The 13,822-nt window shown below is 32.8% G+C and overlaps 1 protein-coding gene across 31 annotated transcripts in view; it reads right to left on the bottom strand.

Moving 5' to 3' along the window:
• dlg2 (discs, large homolog 2 (Drosophila)) overlaps window positions 1-13,822 on the bottom strand; it is a 276,018-nt gene that overhangs the window by 33,869 nt on the left and 228,327 nt on the right. For all 31 annotated transcript variants that reach the window (XR_011189623.1, XM_069190023.1, XM_069190039.1 and 28 more), the window contains one exon: window positions 7,100-7,214. Coding sequence is in view for 30 of the 31 variants with exons in the window: in XM_069190023.1 (XP_069046124.1) it covers window positions 7,100-7,214 (115 nt within the window). In the remaining variant the exon portion in view is untranslated. The remainder of the gene's footprint in view (window positions 1-7,099; window positions 7,215-13,822) is intronic.

The following is a 13,822-nucleotide window of genomic DNA, read 5'->3' as shown; positions in this document are numbered from 1 at the left end:
TGCATTAAGCAGACAGTCTTCAGTGAAATTTTGATTTAGAATAAGCTTTTGACAGATTACATCGCCAAAAGTATAACACAGAATTTGTAGAATTAGTTCCACAATTTAAGTACATGCCATCAGATTTTAATATTATATCAAAAACATTGCTTAGTCACTCCTTCAAATTTTTAATTCTAGTAACACTTCAATGAAACATGTCAAAAGATATTCATGCTTCTGCATACTGTAGCATAGTAACAAGTGTATTTCACTTTTTAAATTTAAATATTGATTTGCACTAACAGCACCCACTGCATTTTAACAGGAGGATGAAAGAAATTCCATCTGGATAAAATAGAAATAGTTTATTTTATATTTAGCTACTGTACAGTACTATATGTGGAGAAATAACGACAGATTTCAAATTGGGTGAAATGGGAAAAATACCATATACCTCTATTTTTAAATCTTTAAGAACACTCGTGATCATGTTTATTGATATTGATTTATACTTTTTATTTACAGATACAAATAACATTTTATGACAGAAAACTGCATTATATAGCAAATAAAGAAGAAGATATAAATATATAATCATATTATGCTCTACATAAATATTTTTAATGGGTTCATAAATATTTTAAATAATTCATACTCGTGCTGAGGGTTAATTGTATTGTTTATAAAAATTGATTATTTACTTTCCTTTATGAGGATTTGCATTGGATGCGTGAGTACAAAATGTTCCAAAATATTTTTCTTCAATAAAACTGAGTTTGCAGAATATTCTATTTCAAACAGAACAGAAGGTTGTGGGAAGTAGTTTTTATAATGTTGCTATGGTAACTTGGTGATACTGATGCAGAAGAAGCTCTTAAGGTGGTTTTTAAAAAACCCAGAAAGAACACCAAAGGGGCTTTTTAACTTAATATGAGCTTATATAAGATGAAGTCAGGCACTTTCAAATGCATGTTGACTGCATAACGCCACAAGACAACAGCCCGGTAATTAGATGGCACACTGTGGTCATCCAAATGCTTTTTTGGTTTTGGATGGCCAAAATGGTGTAGTTGGATAGGCTTTAGTCATTTCTTTTTTCTTTGGGTTAGTTTTGTCTCTTGTTTCCTACAGATCTCAGCAGATTGCAGTGCACTTCTAAGACTAACTACAAAGAGCACTTAGCCTAACATCATTCTGCGTGAGCTCAAAGGGATCGTGTTAACAATGCTGATGTTTTATTCAAAAGGCACTGCATCTTTAACCATTTTGCTCTGTACAGATGGGTCTTGGTGTTAGATTGCCAAATATACAAAGTTCAGAATAGAGAGATGGTGATAATTCCATCCACCCATTTACAAATCATGCATAAAAAATTGCAATTACTGCCACTAGAAAACAGTTACTATTAAATAAGGAGCCTGTCAGAGTGAGTGCTTACTCAGTCAAACAGCACTCAGTAAGTAGGTAAGATGCATTTGACAATCTATGATTGAAATAATAAATATAAAATAGTTCATTCTGATTATTTTATTAAAATACTAATTACACTACTATGACTAAAGCTAAAGTGCCCTCCAAAAGTATTTTGGAGGCTAAGTCAAAACTGTTAATTTTGTTTTAACTCAAGCAACTATTTGTGATCATGACTTTAATAGGAATAATAACTACAATTTAATTTACAATTTATTTGGGGGTATTTCCATGCATGTATATGAGCATATTAGAACAATAACATACAAAGTGACCATATATCGGTATATGTTAGTTTAAATTCAGTTTAAAAGTGAAAAGGATTTGGTTGCATATGTCTTTGAGATAACAGTTTGAAGTTATCTCAAAATTGTATGAAGTCTGCAACCACCTGAACTCAAAAAACGTTTTGCGTAATCATTTGAAATGCTTTGCTGGGCCTTTTCTGTAGCCAGTTTGAGTTCTTGCCGCTTTTTGCTTCTTTCTCACTTGATTTTGTTCTTCAGCATGTTAAATGCATGCTCAATTGACTTTGAAACTGGAGACTGATTTGACCAGTTTAAGGTTTGCCACTATTTGTCTCCTGAAGAACTCTTGGGTAGCTTCAGCCATACTGTATGTTTTGGATTGTCATAATACATTGTCATAATACATGTTGATGTTCCTTCCAATAAGAAGAGAAGTGTTTTCTTATACCAAATAAAATGTTAACATCTTCATTAGTTACATAATCAATGAAGATGCAATAAGTGAGCCAGTTCAAGAGGTGATCATGCATGCATAGATCAAGATATTACCTCCACAATGTTTCACACAAAACTATAGTGCTTAACAGCATCTAAAGTTAATTTCTTTCTCAACCCTTCAACCTTTCCATCACTTTAGTAAATATTTATCATGGTCTCATCTGTTTCTGATGTACTGTATATGGACTTTATATACAGTATGTACAGGTCTATAGTCTAGTCTATAGCTGAATAGTAATATACTGCATACAATAGATGACGTTTATTAAGTGTATACAGTACATATACATGGAATATGACATGTTACAGAACATGCCTACTTAAGCTCTTTGTTATGAGCTTATATAAAGAAGGACAAATGTCAGACAACATGTCCTAGTAGAGGTAATTGTTTGATACCAATGGCACAATCTGAAAAACTCAAAAATAAAATGTTTCAGAAAAATGTTTTTGGCATAAGTTTGTTAATCCCACACCTGAGTTTCATACTGTACACTTGTAACTTTCTGTACAAATGCTTGTTACTGCTAGGGAGGTACAAGAATAAATTAACACATTTTACAGCTGTCATGATGAAACAGTATTTTATAAAACACACAAAAACACCCATTCAAAGTTGACCAACAGTATTGGTGTTTTACGAATTATCTTTAGATAATGAAGAAAGTGAAACATTTTAACAACAAATAGTACACCAGCTAAACTACATCATACATTGCATTTTCTACTTTGTAAAGCCTGTTTGGATTTTTTTTTCAATTTGCCATTACAGGATTTTTGCATGGTACTTGAAAAAGCATGATTTCTAAGACACCTGCAGTAGCTCATATCTGCCATCACACCTAAAACACAGTATAAGGAATACATAATGCCTGTAGAGAAGTGGGATGTAAGCAATATTCTATGTAGGATCAAAATGCTTACCTTAGCTATTTATTATTATTATCTAAATTTAACCTTTAGTTTCTGCATTCCTTAAAATATTTGACTCCCCTTTGGCCTTAAAATACCGTGTTCAGCTTGTGAATATACACTTTTGACCTGGATTGTGACCATTACTTTACTTGGGGCTATTATTTTATAGCTTTACTCTCCAATTGCTAGGAAAGTTGTTATTTCATTTCTCATAATGCTGAAGTTTTAAAAGCATTGAAAGGTTGCAATATCTATTGTAACAACGTAAAACAAGTAAATTGGTTTGCTTATGTGAATATATAGTATACTGTATGTTAAATGTTACATCCTAATTTACAGTACAGGTACTCAATTACAATTGCATAACATTAGTACATTATACATTTTCATCCCTACCAGGTTCACCAATGGATTGTTAGTTAGATGTTACTAAGCTTTTTTGTTTAGCAAATTAATTTTAATTCATTTTTGGTTAAAAAGATGGAACTTTGTAAAAGCACACCAAATTCTCCATGTATGTATAAGGCAAAAAAAAGAATTAAGACCCTGAGCAAAATAAATTGCTTTTAGCATTTTTTATTCTATACAATTGTAGCTATGAAATCCCGAATTCCTCTTCTGCCAATATGGACGATTGATTTCTCTCAAGCGTTTGTTGCGACTCTAAATCCCATATAAAGACCACAACTTATTGCGTCAAAGAAAAATACAAACTTCACAGCTGAAATGATTCTAACTAGATAAGGTCACATTATTTCAGTCAGCCACACATCCACTGTGGCTGCAATCAGCAATAACACACTATGACAATGAAAATCAATGCTTGAGTTACGTCTGAATTTTTTATATATTTAAAATATATATTTAATCTGCTTTAAATTAATTTGTATTTAACTACATTGATTTAATACGCAAAACATTTCTCAGTCACAGTCTAAGTATTATTATAAGATTGAGGGTCTCCAGAGTCATTGCAGTTTTTTTTTATGATGAGGTTGTACGTGGTGTGTCCAGACACAGGTTAAAGAGAGAGCTCTTAAAGTGTTTTTGTACATAATGATATTAGAAAAAGAAACAAATGTTGAGAACATTTTTTAAAAAATTTGCATGCATGTTTAAGAAATGTAAATTTCCATGGTTGATGCTGCAGTACTGACCAGAATTGCAAAGGAATAAATATTTGCTGTCTTGGGTGCTGATGTGTACTTCAGAGTAAATTGTTTTGGACATGGGCACTTCATATACACCTCAGTGGATCTCGTCTTTGAAAAAACTCTTAGAGATACTAAAACCTTTTTTTCCCCAGTTTAACAATATTCTTTGAATGAATGTAAGAGCTTCATTCACAAAAGCTTTTTGCACTACAGTATGCAGTGTAGCCTATCCAGTGATGAAAAGGTATTAGGTTTAGGCCTATGAGGTTTAGGCCTATGAAAAGGTTCAGCCTATGTAGAAACAGCATAAAATCTTGTAAATAAGGCCCTAAACATTGTCAAGGAAAATATAAATATTATATGCAGATCTTGAAGATAAAGATACAAAAAAATGAACTCAAAATTAGTCACTCCACAGAGTTACTGTAGTTAATATTTGCTAAAAAGTTAAAAAATCAGTATCACATCGCTGCTTCAATTCAACATTAAAGTCCGATAATTAGGTTGGAGCCATTTGTTAGAATAGATCTGGCTAAATGAGCACAAAAACATTTCCATCAATCAAAAAAAATTGGTAAGAAAAGGTATTCAAAAAACACACTCTAAAAGGTCTTCAGAAAACTGAAGAGATATTAAGTTGTCCAGATGATTAAAAGAAGTGAGTGTTACATTAAGGCATGTATTTTAAAGACAGTTCAATTGAAAGAGATGGGGGGGAATTCTGCTCTTATCTGAAATTGCATTACTGCATTACTAATGACATTTAGTGACTACAGAGAGGAGAAAAGCTCAATTTTCTACAATTTTAGGTCTTGCATTTGGTGAAAATTGCTTCCAATTGCTGGTGGAAGGGCCATGAAAGGCTCTGAAGCTGACAGTACCTACAGTAACTGAAAACAAATGCTTGAAAGTGTATGTTTTCATTCAGAACCTTAGAAGTTATATGCCATTTTAACAGAGAACTACGGCGTATATAGCATTTATAAATTATAATACTAACATTATAAATTATGTAAATAACATTTTAGAAGTAGCTGTATTAGCAGCAGTGATAATAATAAAAAATAATTATTTTGGTATTTGGAGTGTATTTTGTTTTACTATGGTATACACAAAAAAATCTGTATTATAAGCTGTCTGATCTAATGTACAGTAACAAGAAATGTTCAATGCTACTGAGTCGATGTTAAATCTTAAATGGGAATGTATTAAATCATGATGCATACAGTAAATGTTCTGGGATTCATTAAACATTTATTCCAATGTATTATTTACCAACAGTAATATGTAAGTAAGCACAACCAACACAAACAGATTTTTTAAATTATTTTTATCACTAACAAGCAGCACAATGTGAGTGCAAATACCATTAGAAGGGAAAAGAATGAACAGAAAAATAAAATGCAAAGAAATGCAATTAGTGAAATACATAGTTCTTCATTCTAATTAGTGTTGCCAGAAGAATTTGAGATGACCAAGTTCCGCGACAACCACAGTGTGCAGTTGTTTATCAAACAAAAAATAAATAAATTGGGGCCAAGAAGTACAGTACTGTACATTAAATGCAATACATTCCAATACTGTTTGTGAATCACACAACACTGAACATTTGCATTTACAATTTAAAGTCTCAAAAGCTGATATTGCTCTTACTGTGTCTACAACAAGCTGCATAGCAAACCAGGTGAGCCTTTTATGCAGAAGATTAAAAACTGGGAAATGAGATCTTTCACAGTTCAGTCATATCAACACTGGATGCCTGCGAGCGCTTAACTAGTATCAGTCAGGAAAGGGAATTCAAATGTAATGAATTTAATCAAAATAGCTGTCGGGAAGATTTAGTGAAACAATTTAAGCAGAGGGTGTTTAATTGCAACACAACCATTCCCTTTTTCTTCAGTCTCTCTGATTTTTGTGATGCCCAACTGGTGTCAATATTTTGCTCTTTTATGAAACACCAGCAATTATGTTGCCATGTTCTTATGACTTAAAATAACTTGCCCAAATAAAGAATTGACACTCACAGCATCATTTTAATGCCTTAAGAGAAATAAACACTATCTACAGAATGAATTCACAAAAGATAAATACTGTAAGTATTGATAAAGACATGGATGGAAATAGAAAAAAAATAAATAAAATACATATGTTGGAAACTGAATCCAGAGATGGAGCTCTTCACATCTAATCTTTCCTTTTCTTTTATGCAGTGTTGTACAACGTAAAGCTGATTTTCATTTAACTGTTCAATGAAGAGTTAAATTTTCAAGGCGAAATGCCCCATATGCTGTATTTGTATGAATTGAATGAACTGGAATGGTCCCTTCTTCAAATTTTTGTAGCAAATAAGGGCTATTTCTGATTCTAGCTGACAAGTAAGGCAAAGAGAATAAAGCAGACTCCTGAGTGAACACCTTTAGAGTGTGATTCGTGATGACTATGTTCACACATACAGTAGCAGATGAACGCCAGTCAGCGTTATTAGTGAATGGGGCTGCTGCCAGAGGACATGGAAGCCTATTCTCATGGAGGAGAAATTGTGTTCTTCCTGGAGGGTAAGATATGTCAATCATGCCAGAAAGCAACTGAACTGTGCTCCTATGGAAATCTCTTCCTAAAAAATAAAAATGAATCTGTACAATACTGTCATTACTGCTGTACATACTGTACCTGCGAGAAATGCTGTGTATATGACTTTTTCAGCCCTTGCAAACTAAAACTACTGCAGTATCTAAACTAGAGCACACTAACCCAGGAAAACAGACTCACAGACGAAAAAGGTTAAAAATGCATGAAATAAATAAGCCCACTGAGAAAACCAGAATTTCCTACCTGACGTAAAGAGAACGCTTCTGGTTGGTTCGTAGAGAGCCTGATCCTGAGCTCATGCTGTGGTTCATCATCTGCTCCCGTAAATCATGGATTTTTGCTTCAAATCGACCGTATTCTGAAACAAGCATGATAAAAATGGTCTCAACATCTGTTTCATTCTCTATTTACAAGTGTGCTGTTCTTAAACAGGATCTGCAGCGAAACAGAGAATGCAGAGCACAAGAAACTCAACACTCTGTGTGTAATCAATACTATCAAGGCCAACAAATGACATGGTCAAAAAGCAGCTCTGGAAGCCCAAGGTCAAATTGTAAAGGAAGTAAGCAATATGTGTTTGTTGTAGGATTTCCAAACAGAAAAAAAACAGTTTTTAAACTTGACTTTTAAACTTGTTCTGTGTTACTGTATTTGTGTTTTATTTGGAAGATGCAATGAAAATCCGTCTAAGTTGTATCATTCTTAATTACAAGATCAGATAAAAGGGCAGCTCTGCATGCTTCAGCCTTCTAGTCACATAGAAATGCAGACACAAGGCAGGGATAAACTGACATTACTGAAAGAAAATCTACCGGTAGTGCTGAGAACACAAAAGCCTAACATTCAGAGAAATGTTGAAAAGCCTTCCCTCCTAGTTGAAAGTATTCAGGCCTCAGTCTTGTGTTAAGCAAAAATACTGTACTTTAGTAGAAATTCAGCATGGAAAAAACAATAAAAAACAATCAATGGACGTCAGCCAGCACATGTAGCTAGCTTCTAAGTGACTTCAATTTATTGATTATCTGTAAAAAGCAACTTGATATGAAGTGTTTTAATAAGAATGGTAAAAAGCTAGAAAAAAACACAATTGTCCAAGGCAAGTCTCAAAAGAGCTTTTCAGCCAATAGATTCTACTTTATAGTTTATAGTACTACAGAACTGCAAACAACTTGGTTACAGTATGTGTGTTATTGCCCAAAGTAAAAATAACAACCTTTATGACCTTAGTAATGCAAAATACTCTATTAGGATGCTTAGACTGTACATAATGTCATTTATCAGCAGGGACATCCTATAAGCATTCAAACTGTGGCAGTGTACAGGTCCCAGAATGAAAGAAAACAAAGCACAATATGGAATAATATCAATATTACAAGCAGCCTCATTCAAGTCATTTTTTCAATTCAAGAAAACATCTTTGAAAGAACAAGAAGGAATGCCTCCCTTTAAATATTAAACACAAAAATAAAAAAGATAATACATCAATCTTTTAATTTTCTAATGATTTTGAACATGATTATAGACATTTCAATGTATATTCATGTCGAAGAGAGAGTGGGAGGCATTCATTAAACAGCCATACAAAATTAAAAAAACAAATAAGAATCCACTTTAGGTATGTCCAATGCCATAGGGCATACCATCAAATTCAAAAGTCATCAAAAGTAATTAGTTCATTCTGAAAGGCATTCGCACAATCCAGCTGTGAGCTGATGAGATGGAGAAAGTAATTTCTTATACCCTTTGAAGAATGCTCGTTTCCAAAATTATCCATATTCATTGGACATCAGAATAACGGTAAGTGTAGTAATAGTTATACTTTTTTACAGCTCATTATACATTACAGATGTACAAGCCTTTTGTTACTTTATGGATACAATCTACAGTATTATTGCTACAGCAAATGAGTTTCAAGCTTGTTTTTATAAGGCTGAGCTTCAAAGAATTTTGCTTTGTACTGTACAAGAACAATGTGCTTGATTAATGATAGACCTTTCAGTTTGCTTTGCTGTACCTTTCCTTTATTGCTGTAAATGCTAAGTACTATGGTACCTATTGTACCATACAAATCATATATTCAGTCCATCTAATGAATTTACTGTAGTTGGATATCCTTTGAAATCAGCACTTCAAATCATTAATACACTGGAATATTGTCAAAATAAAAAAACTGTACCAAGTTCACCAAAGAATGACAGTATGAGAAATAATTCAATTGTATGATAAAATGAAAAACTAAAAACATGAAAATTACAAAACCTTAGGTTGATGGTGTGGGTTTGTTTGAGGTTCTGTTTAAACGTACTTGGTTCCCTGTACATTTTTCAGTTTTACTTAGCAAAATTTCCCTTTCTTTCCCATTTAATTTGATATTAATTTTAAATGTAATAACTAAAAGCATTCAGCTGTTTATTTGCTGATTTGAACACCATCCTCACTTGTTTTACTTAATTAAATGAACCAGGAACTTTGCCAAAGAGGCTATTGATGAGACAGAAACAGCTCACCTGCCTCCATAGAGAATCAAAAATATTTTGGGGTTGTGAGCCATTTTTGACCAAATAGAATACATTTTGCATGGCATGATCATGAAAACTCTTTTTCTAATTAATTAACATAATCCTTAAAAGATGGTTCATTTGATGTGAAGGAAGAATTACCTACAGCAGTTTCCTAGTTTTCATAACCCAATCAACATTATCAATTAAAACAGCAACACAATCCTTGTTTCTTACTCATGTATACATTTTGTTCTAATTTCGCTTGAGGTGAGAAGGGAAAAAACATTATGCTATCTCAACTGCATTCACACTCCTCCCCACAGAAAACAGCTATTAGTGTAAGCATAAATCTTTTACTTGAAGTACAGTGTACGCGATCATAACCTTACACAGGTAGATTAAGAAGTAGATACAAATGTTCTTCCTTAATTACAAAGGAGGTCTGTTTGCATATATGGGTACTGTATATACACTATATGTCCCTGGACTATTGTGACAGTGCAAGTGATTTTGCACTTATGCATATTTCATGTGTAACAATTTGTGATTCTACATTAGTCTCACTATTATTAAAATAGTATTATAATTAACTTGAGCATCTAACTTAATATGTTCCAAGACACATTATGTATGTTTATAATGAAGTTCTATAATATTGTTCAGTATGTGTCAACTCCCATCACTATACAGTATGTATTATATACGCATTGAGTTACTTTTAATTATGTAACATTCTTCTCAAATATGTTTATAACTAATTGGCATTCTGCCTAAAATTATAACTAATTTTATTCTGCCTTCAGAAAAGTGGCTTACAGAACAGCAAAATATGATTTAATTCTAACAGTGCATTTATAACAGCACACAAAATACCCAAACAATAACAAAAGAGTTCTAAACTTATACTATTGCTTCACACCCGAGTTAACATGACTTAACATGATTTAAATTTCTCCCTATGACTTGACTAAATTTACAGCTACAGTAAAAGGAATGGCTGATGACTCAATCACTTGTCACTGCAAGATATTTTTAAGACCGCTATTTTGAAGCTAAATTCACAGAGAGCAATGACACACCCCATTTCCATGTATTATTTTACAACCTATCACTGAATTTTAGATTTGCCAAGCCATATCATTTAGTAGTGAACAAAAGCAAGTTTTGGCATTTTATAAAACCACTGTAAATATATCCCTGTGAACAAAACTAGTAAGGTTAATTTGTGACAAAATCATCCAGGATTCATCAGTATCTTTGCTTAGATTCTCTTTTATAAGTGCAAATTATATCAAAATCAAAGGGAACATTGATTGAAACTCCATTCTCTAGTATTCCATATGGAAAGGAAACGGCCAGGGAACAAATAGTTTGGAATGAATAATGACAGATTGCGGGTAGCTTGGATACAAGACTGTCAAATGGTGGATAATGCAAACAAACCCACACAGAATAAAAAAGAAAAATATGAGCACTGCCTTTGGCAATTATGGTACTCAAATAGACTGATTTGTTTTTTAGCAGCTAAAGATATATCAAAGGGTGCACTTTTAGCCACTAAATCCAGAATTATTCTTTTCCAAAAATCTTTTCGGTCAACATGTTAAAAAGCATTTTAAATCTATTCAAATTTCATGTTTTAATACCTTTTTAATTTTCTTGACTAAGAAAAATCGGTTAAAAACTGTACATGTATTTTTGTTACACATCATTTCACATTAAACTACTGTATATTGAATCTCTTGTGCAGGGAACAATATAGTTTGCTTTTACTGCACAATAAAGTAATAAGGCACTTTGCAAAGTCTTTCACATTCACTGAAGTCAACAGCACTTAGGAAACAATAACACGTATTGACATACAGCCTACAAAGATTAATTGTAGGACTACTTCTATGTGACTATGTTGAAAGAATTGGCAAATTTCAACAAGCACATAATCCATGCTAGTAAGCAACAGCATAGCAACAGCACTCGCTGCTAGGGTTCTTTTTAGTTCATTCATAGAACAAAAGCAATATGAGAACCATGGGTCTTTTAAAAAGCACAGAAAGCAAGCAATCCATTACTCAAAAATAATAAAGCAAAGCATATTTTAGATCGGTTTGCTGTATACATTTTTCCGGGAGTGCAAATCATAACTCAATAACTTACCTACCAAGCTGCCTTTAGTTCCTTAGATCAAGCCAAGCCAGTAAGCATCCCTTAAGAAGCAACTCCTCCAGCTGCTTTTAACCTTTATCACAAAATAGTCTCCCTCACCAACATGCAAATGCATACAAACACACTCCAACTCTTCTAAAGAGAATGAATCACAATTTCTAGTTGCTAAAACATAATTCTTTAGTTAGCAGTAGGGGGTGATGAATGCAATCTATAAACACATACTGTAGCTGATAGAGATATTCTGCTGTAACTCACTCTGATGAACAGCACACAGCTAGCAGCACAGACAGTAATTGGTTCCTTATACTCTACTAGCACAGTCCAATAGCAAACTCCCACCTCCTCCTCCTACACTGGATATAACTATTGGTTAGAATCGCAGTGGTTAAGGTGGAAAATGCAGATGCATTAGGCATTTTGTCTTGTTTCAGTGTAATATCCTCCTGGCATCATATTTTTGTTGTTACTGTGTGTTTTGCTTTATTGTATTTTTTTTGCAAACATCAGCATCATGGTTTATACAGTACAGTATATACAGTATGTGTATGTGTGAATATTTCATGCAACTTCATAAGTCAATGCAATTTAGAGCAATGAGAGCATAATAGAGTCAAACCTATTATTCTTTTTGAAAAAAAAAAAACAATATTCAGAACATCAGTTTTTAGGATCTTGAATATCCTTGAGTATTTTCATATTTATCACAATTTAATTTAATTCACAATCCCAATACTTTTATGAAGAAAACAAAAATCACAGTCCACTTTGGGAAATTCATTGATAAAAAGCTGAACAAAGTAATTTAATCCTGTAGAGTAAACTAAATTGTTTTCAGTCAAAACAACAAATTCATTGCTTTCTTAATCAGTTAATCAAAGTAATATGCTTTGTGTTAAAGTATATTTTAAAATTTTACAAGCAGAATCCAAGAAAGATGAATAATGTAAGGAAATCAGTTTATAAAGGAATAAGAGTTTACCAGAAATTAGAATGGGACAGAATAAATACAGCACCTACAGAAAATGAATAGCAGCATTTATAGATTTTCTGCTTAAAGCACAGAACAGATCCATTCTATGAGTAAGTACTGTAAATCAAAGTGTAGAATGGAAAAATGATTAATACAGGTGACTCAATTAAGAAAAGTGAAGGAGAAAGAAAGCACTGTATAAAAAGGTAGAAAAAAACAGAATCTAGTTCAAAAAGAAGTGTAATGAAGTGCAAGCATAAGTAAAAAGTAATATAAGGAAAGAGATAGAAGAGAATATTGCAATGCAGGGTAAAATAAATTATACATTTTTTTAGTATTAGAGCACAAAAACACGAAGCTGATGAATGCCCTCCTCTAACTTGTAATTTTTCATAGGTTCTATTTTATACAGTGTAATGCTTTAGAGTGCTTTAACTTCATTAATGTATCAACATCTTATTACTCTTATAATGTGTCATTCTTCCGGATATAGACTTTTCCTACAATCAAATATTGTTCCTTAGAGTTTAAGTGCTCATTTAAAATTTGAATCTCTTTACAAGAACCCCACGCAGTTCTACAAACAGGGCTCCAGGCACACAGCGGGCGAGTAATGTAGATTACACTGCTGAAGTCCTAGTCAAATACAAAAAAGAATGCAAATTTTAAGGCGTCTAGCGTGAACTGCTTTTTAATGTGTTGCCACTCTCTTCATACAGTACATAAAGAACCTAAACAGGTTATTCATCTAAATTGTATTATTTGCCACAGATCTCTGGATGCATAATACAGTAGGTTTGGCTCCTTTATTTTTAAACTGATTTTTCTTTTAGGGATGCTCTTAAATACATTATATTTTCTAAAAGACAGCTTTGACCACAGTAGATTATCCTACTGTACCTTATCATTGTTCAGCCTATTACTGTATGCCCAGCCAACTCAGAGGCTGTGACTTAAATCCCATTCATACCATACTGTATAATGGTCAATCTACAACATTTAATATGGCAATATCAAAGGGCTCACTCTGTCACCTATCACAGGGCCAATCACAATGTCAATCAAAATAAAGGACACGTTTCATACATTCCTTTTAATAAATATTAATAAACTTATATTTACAAGAATAGGGCAAATAATTCAGCAGGTAAAACTGTAATGAATGTTTTAAACAGAAGTGGCGTTACGACTTTGTTAGTCAATCTGAGATCTAAAATTTTTTCAACCTTATGTACAGTATAAAACACGTTGTTTTATGTCAAATGTATGGAAGAAGATGCAATTTGCAATTGCTGTTAAAAAAGCAGAAAATATACAGTTAGTGAAAAA

This window comes from Lepisosteus oculatus, chromosome 5 (genome assembly GCF_040954835.1).
Source record: "Lepisosteus oculatus isolate fLepOcu1 chromosome 5, fLepOcu1.hap2, whole genome shotgun sequence".
Taxonomy (NCBI): domain Eukaryota; kingdom Metazoa; phylum Chordata; class Actinopteri; order Semionotiformes; family Lepisosteidae; genus Lepisosteus; species Lepisosteus oculatus.
The sequence above is the reverse complement of the archived record's forward strand: the minus strand, read 5'-3'. Positions and strand labels throughout refer to the sequence as shown.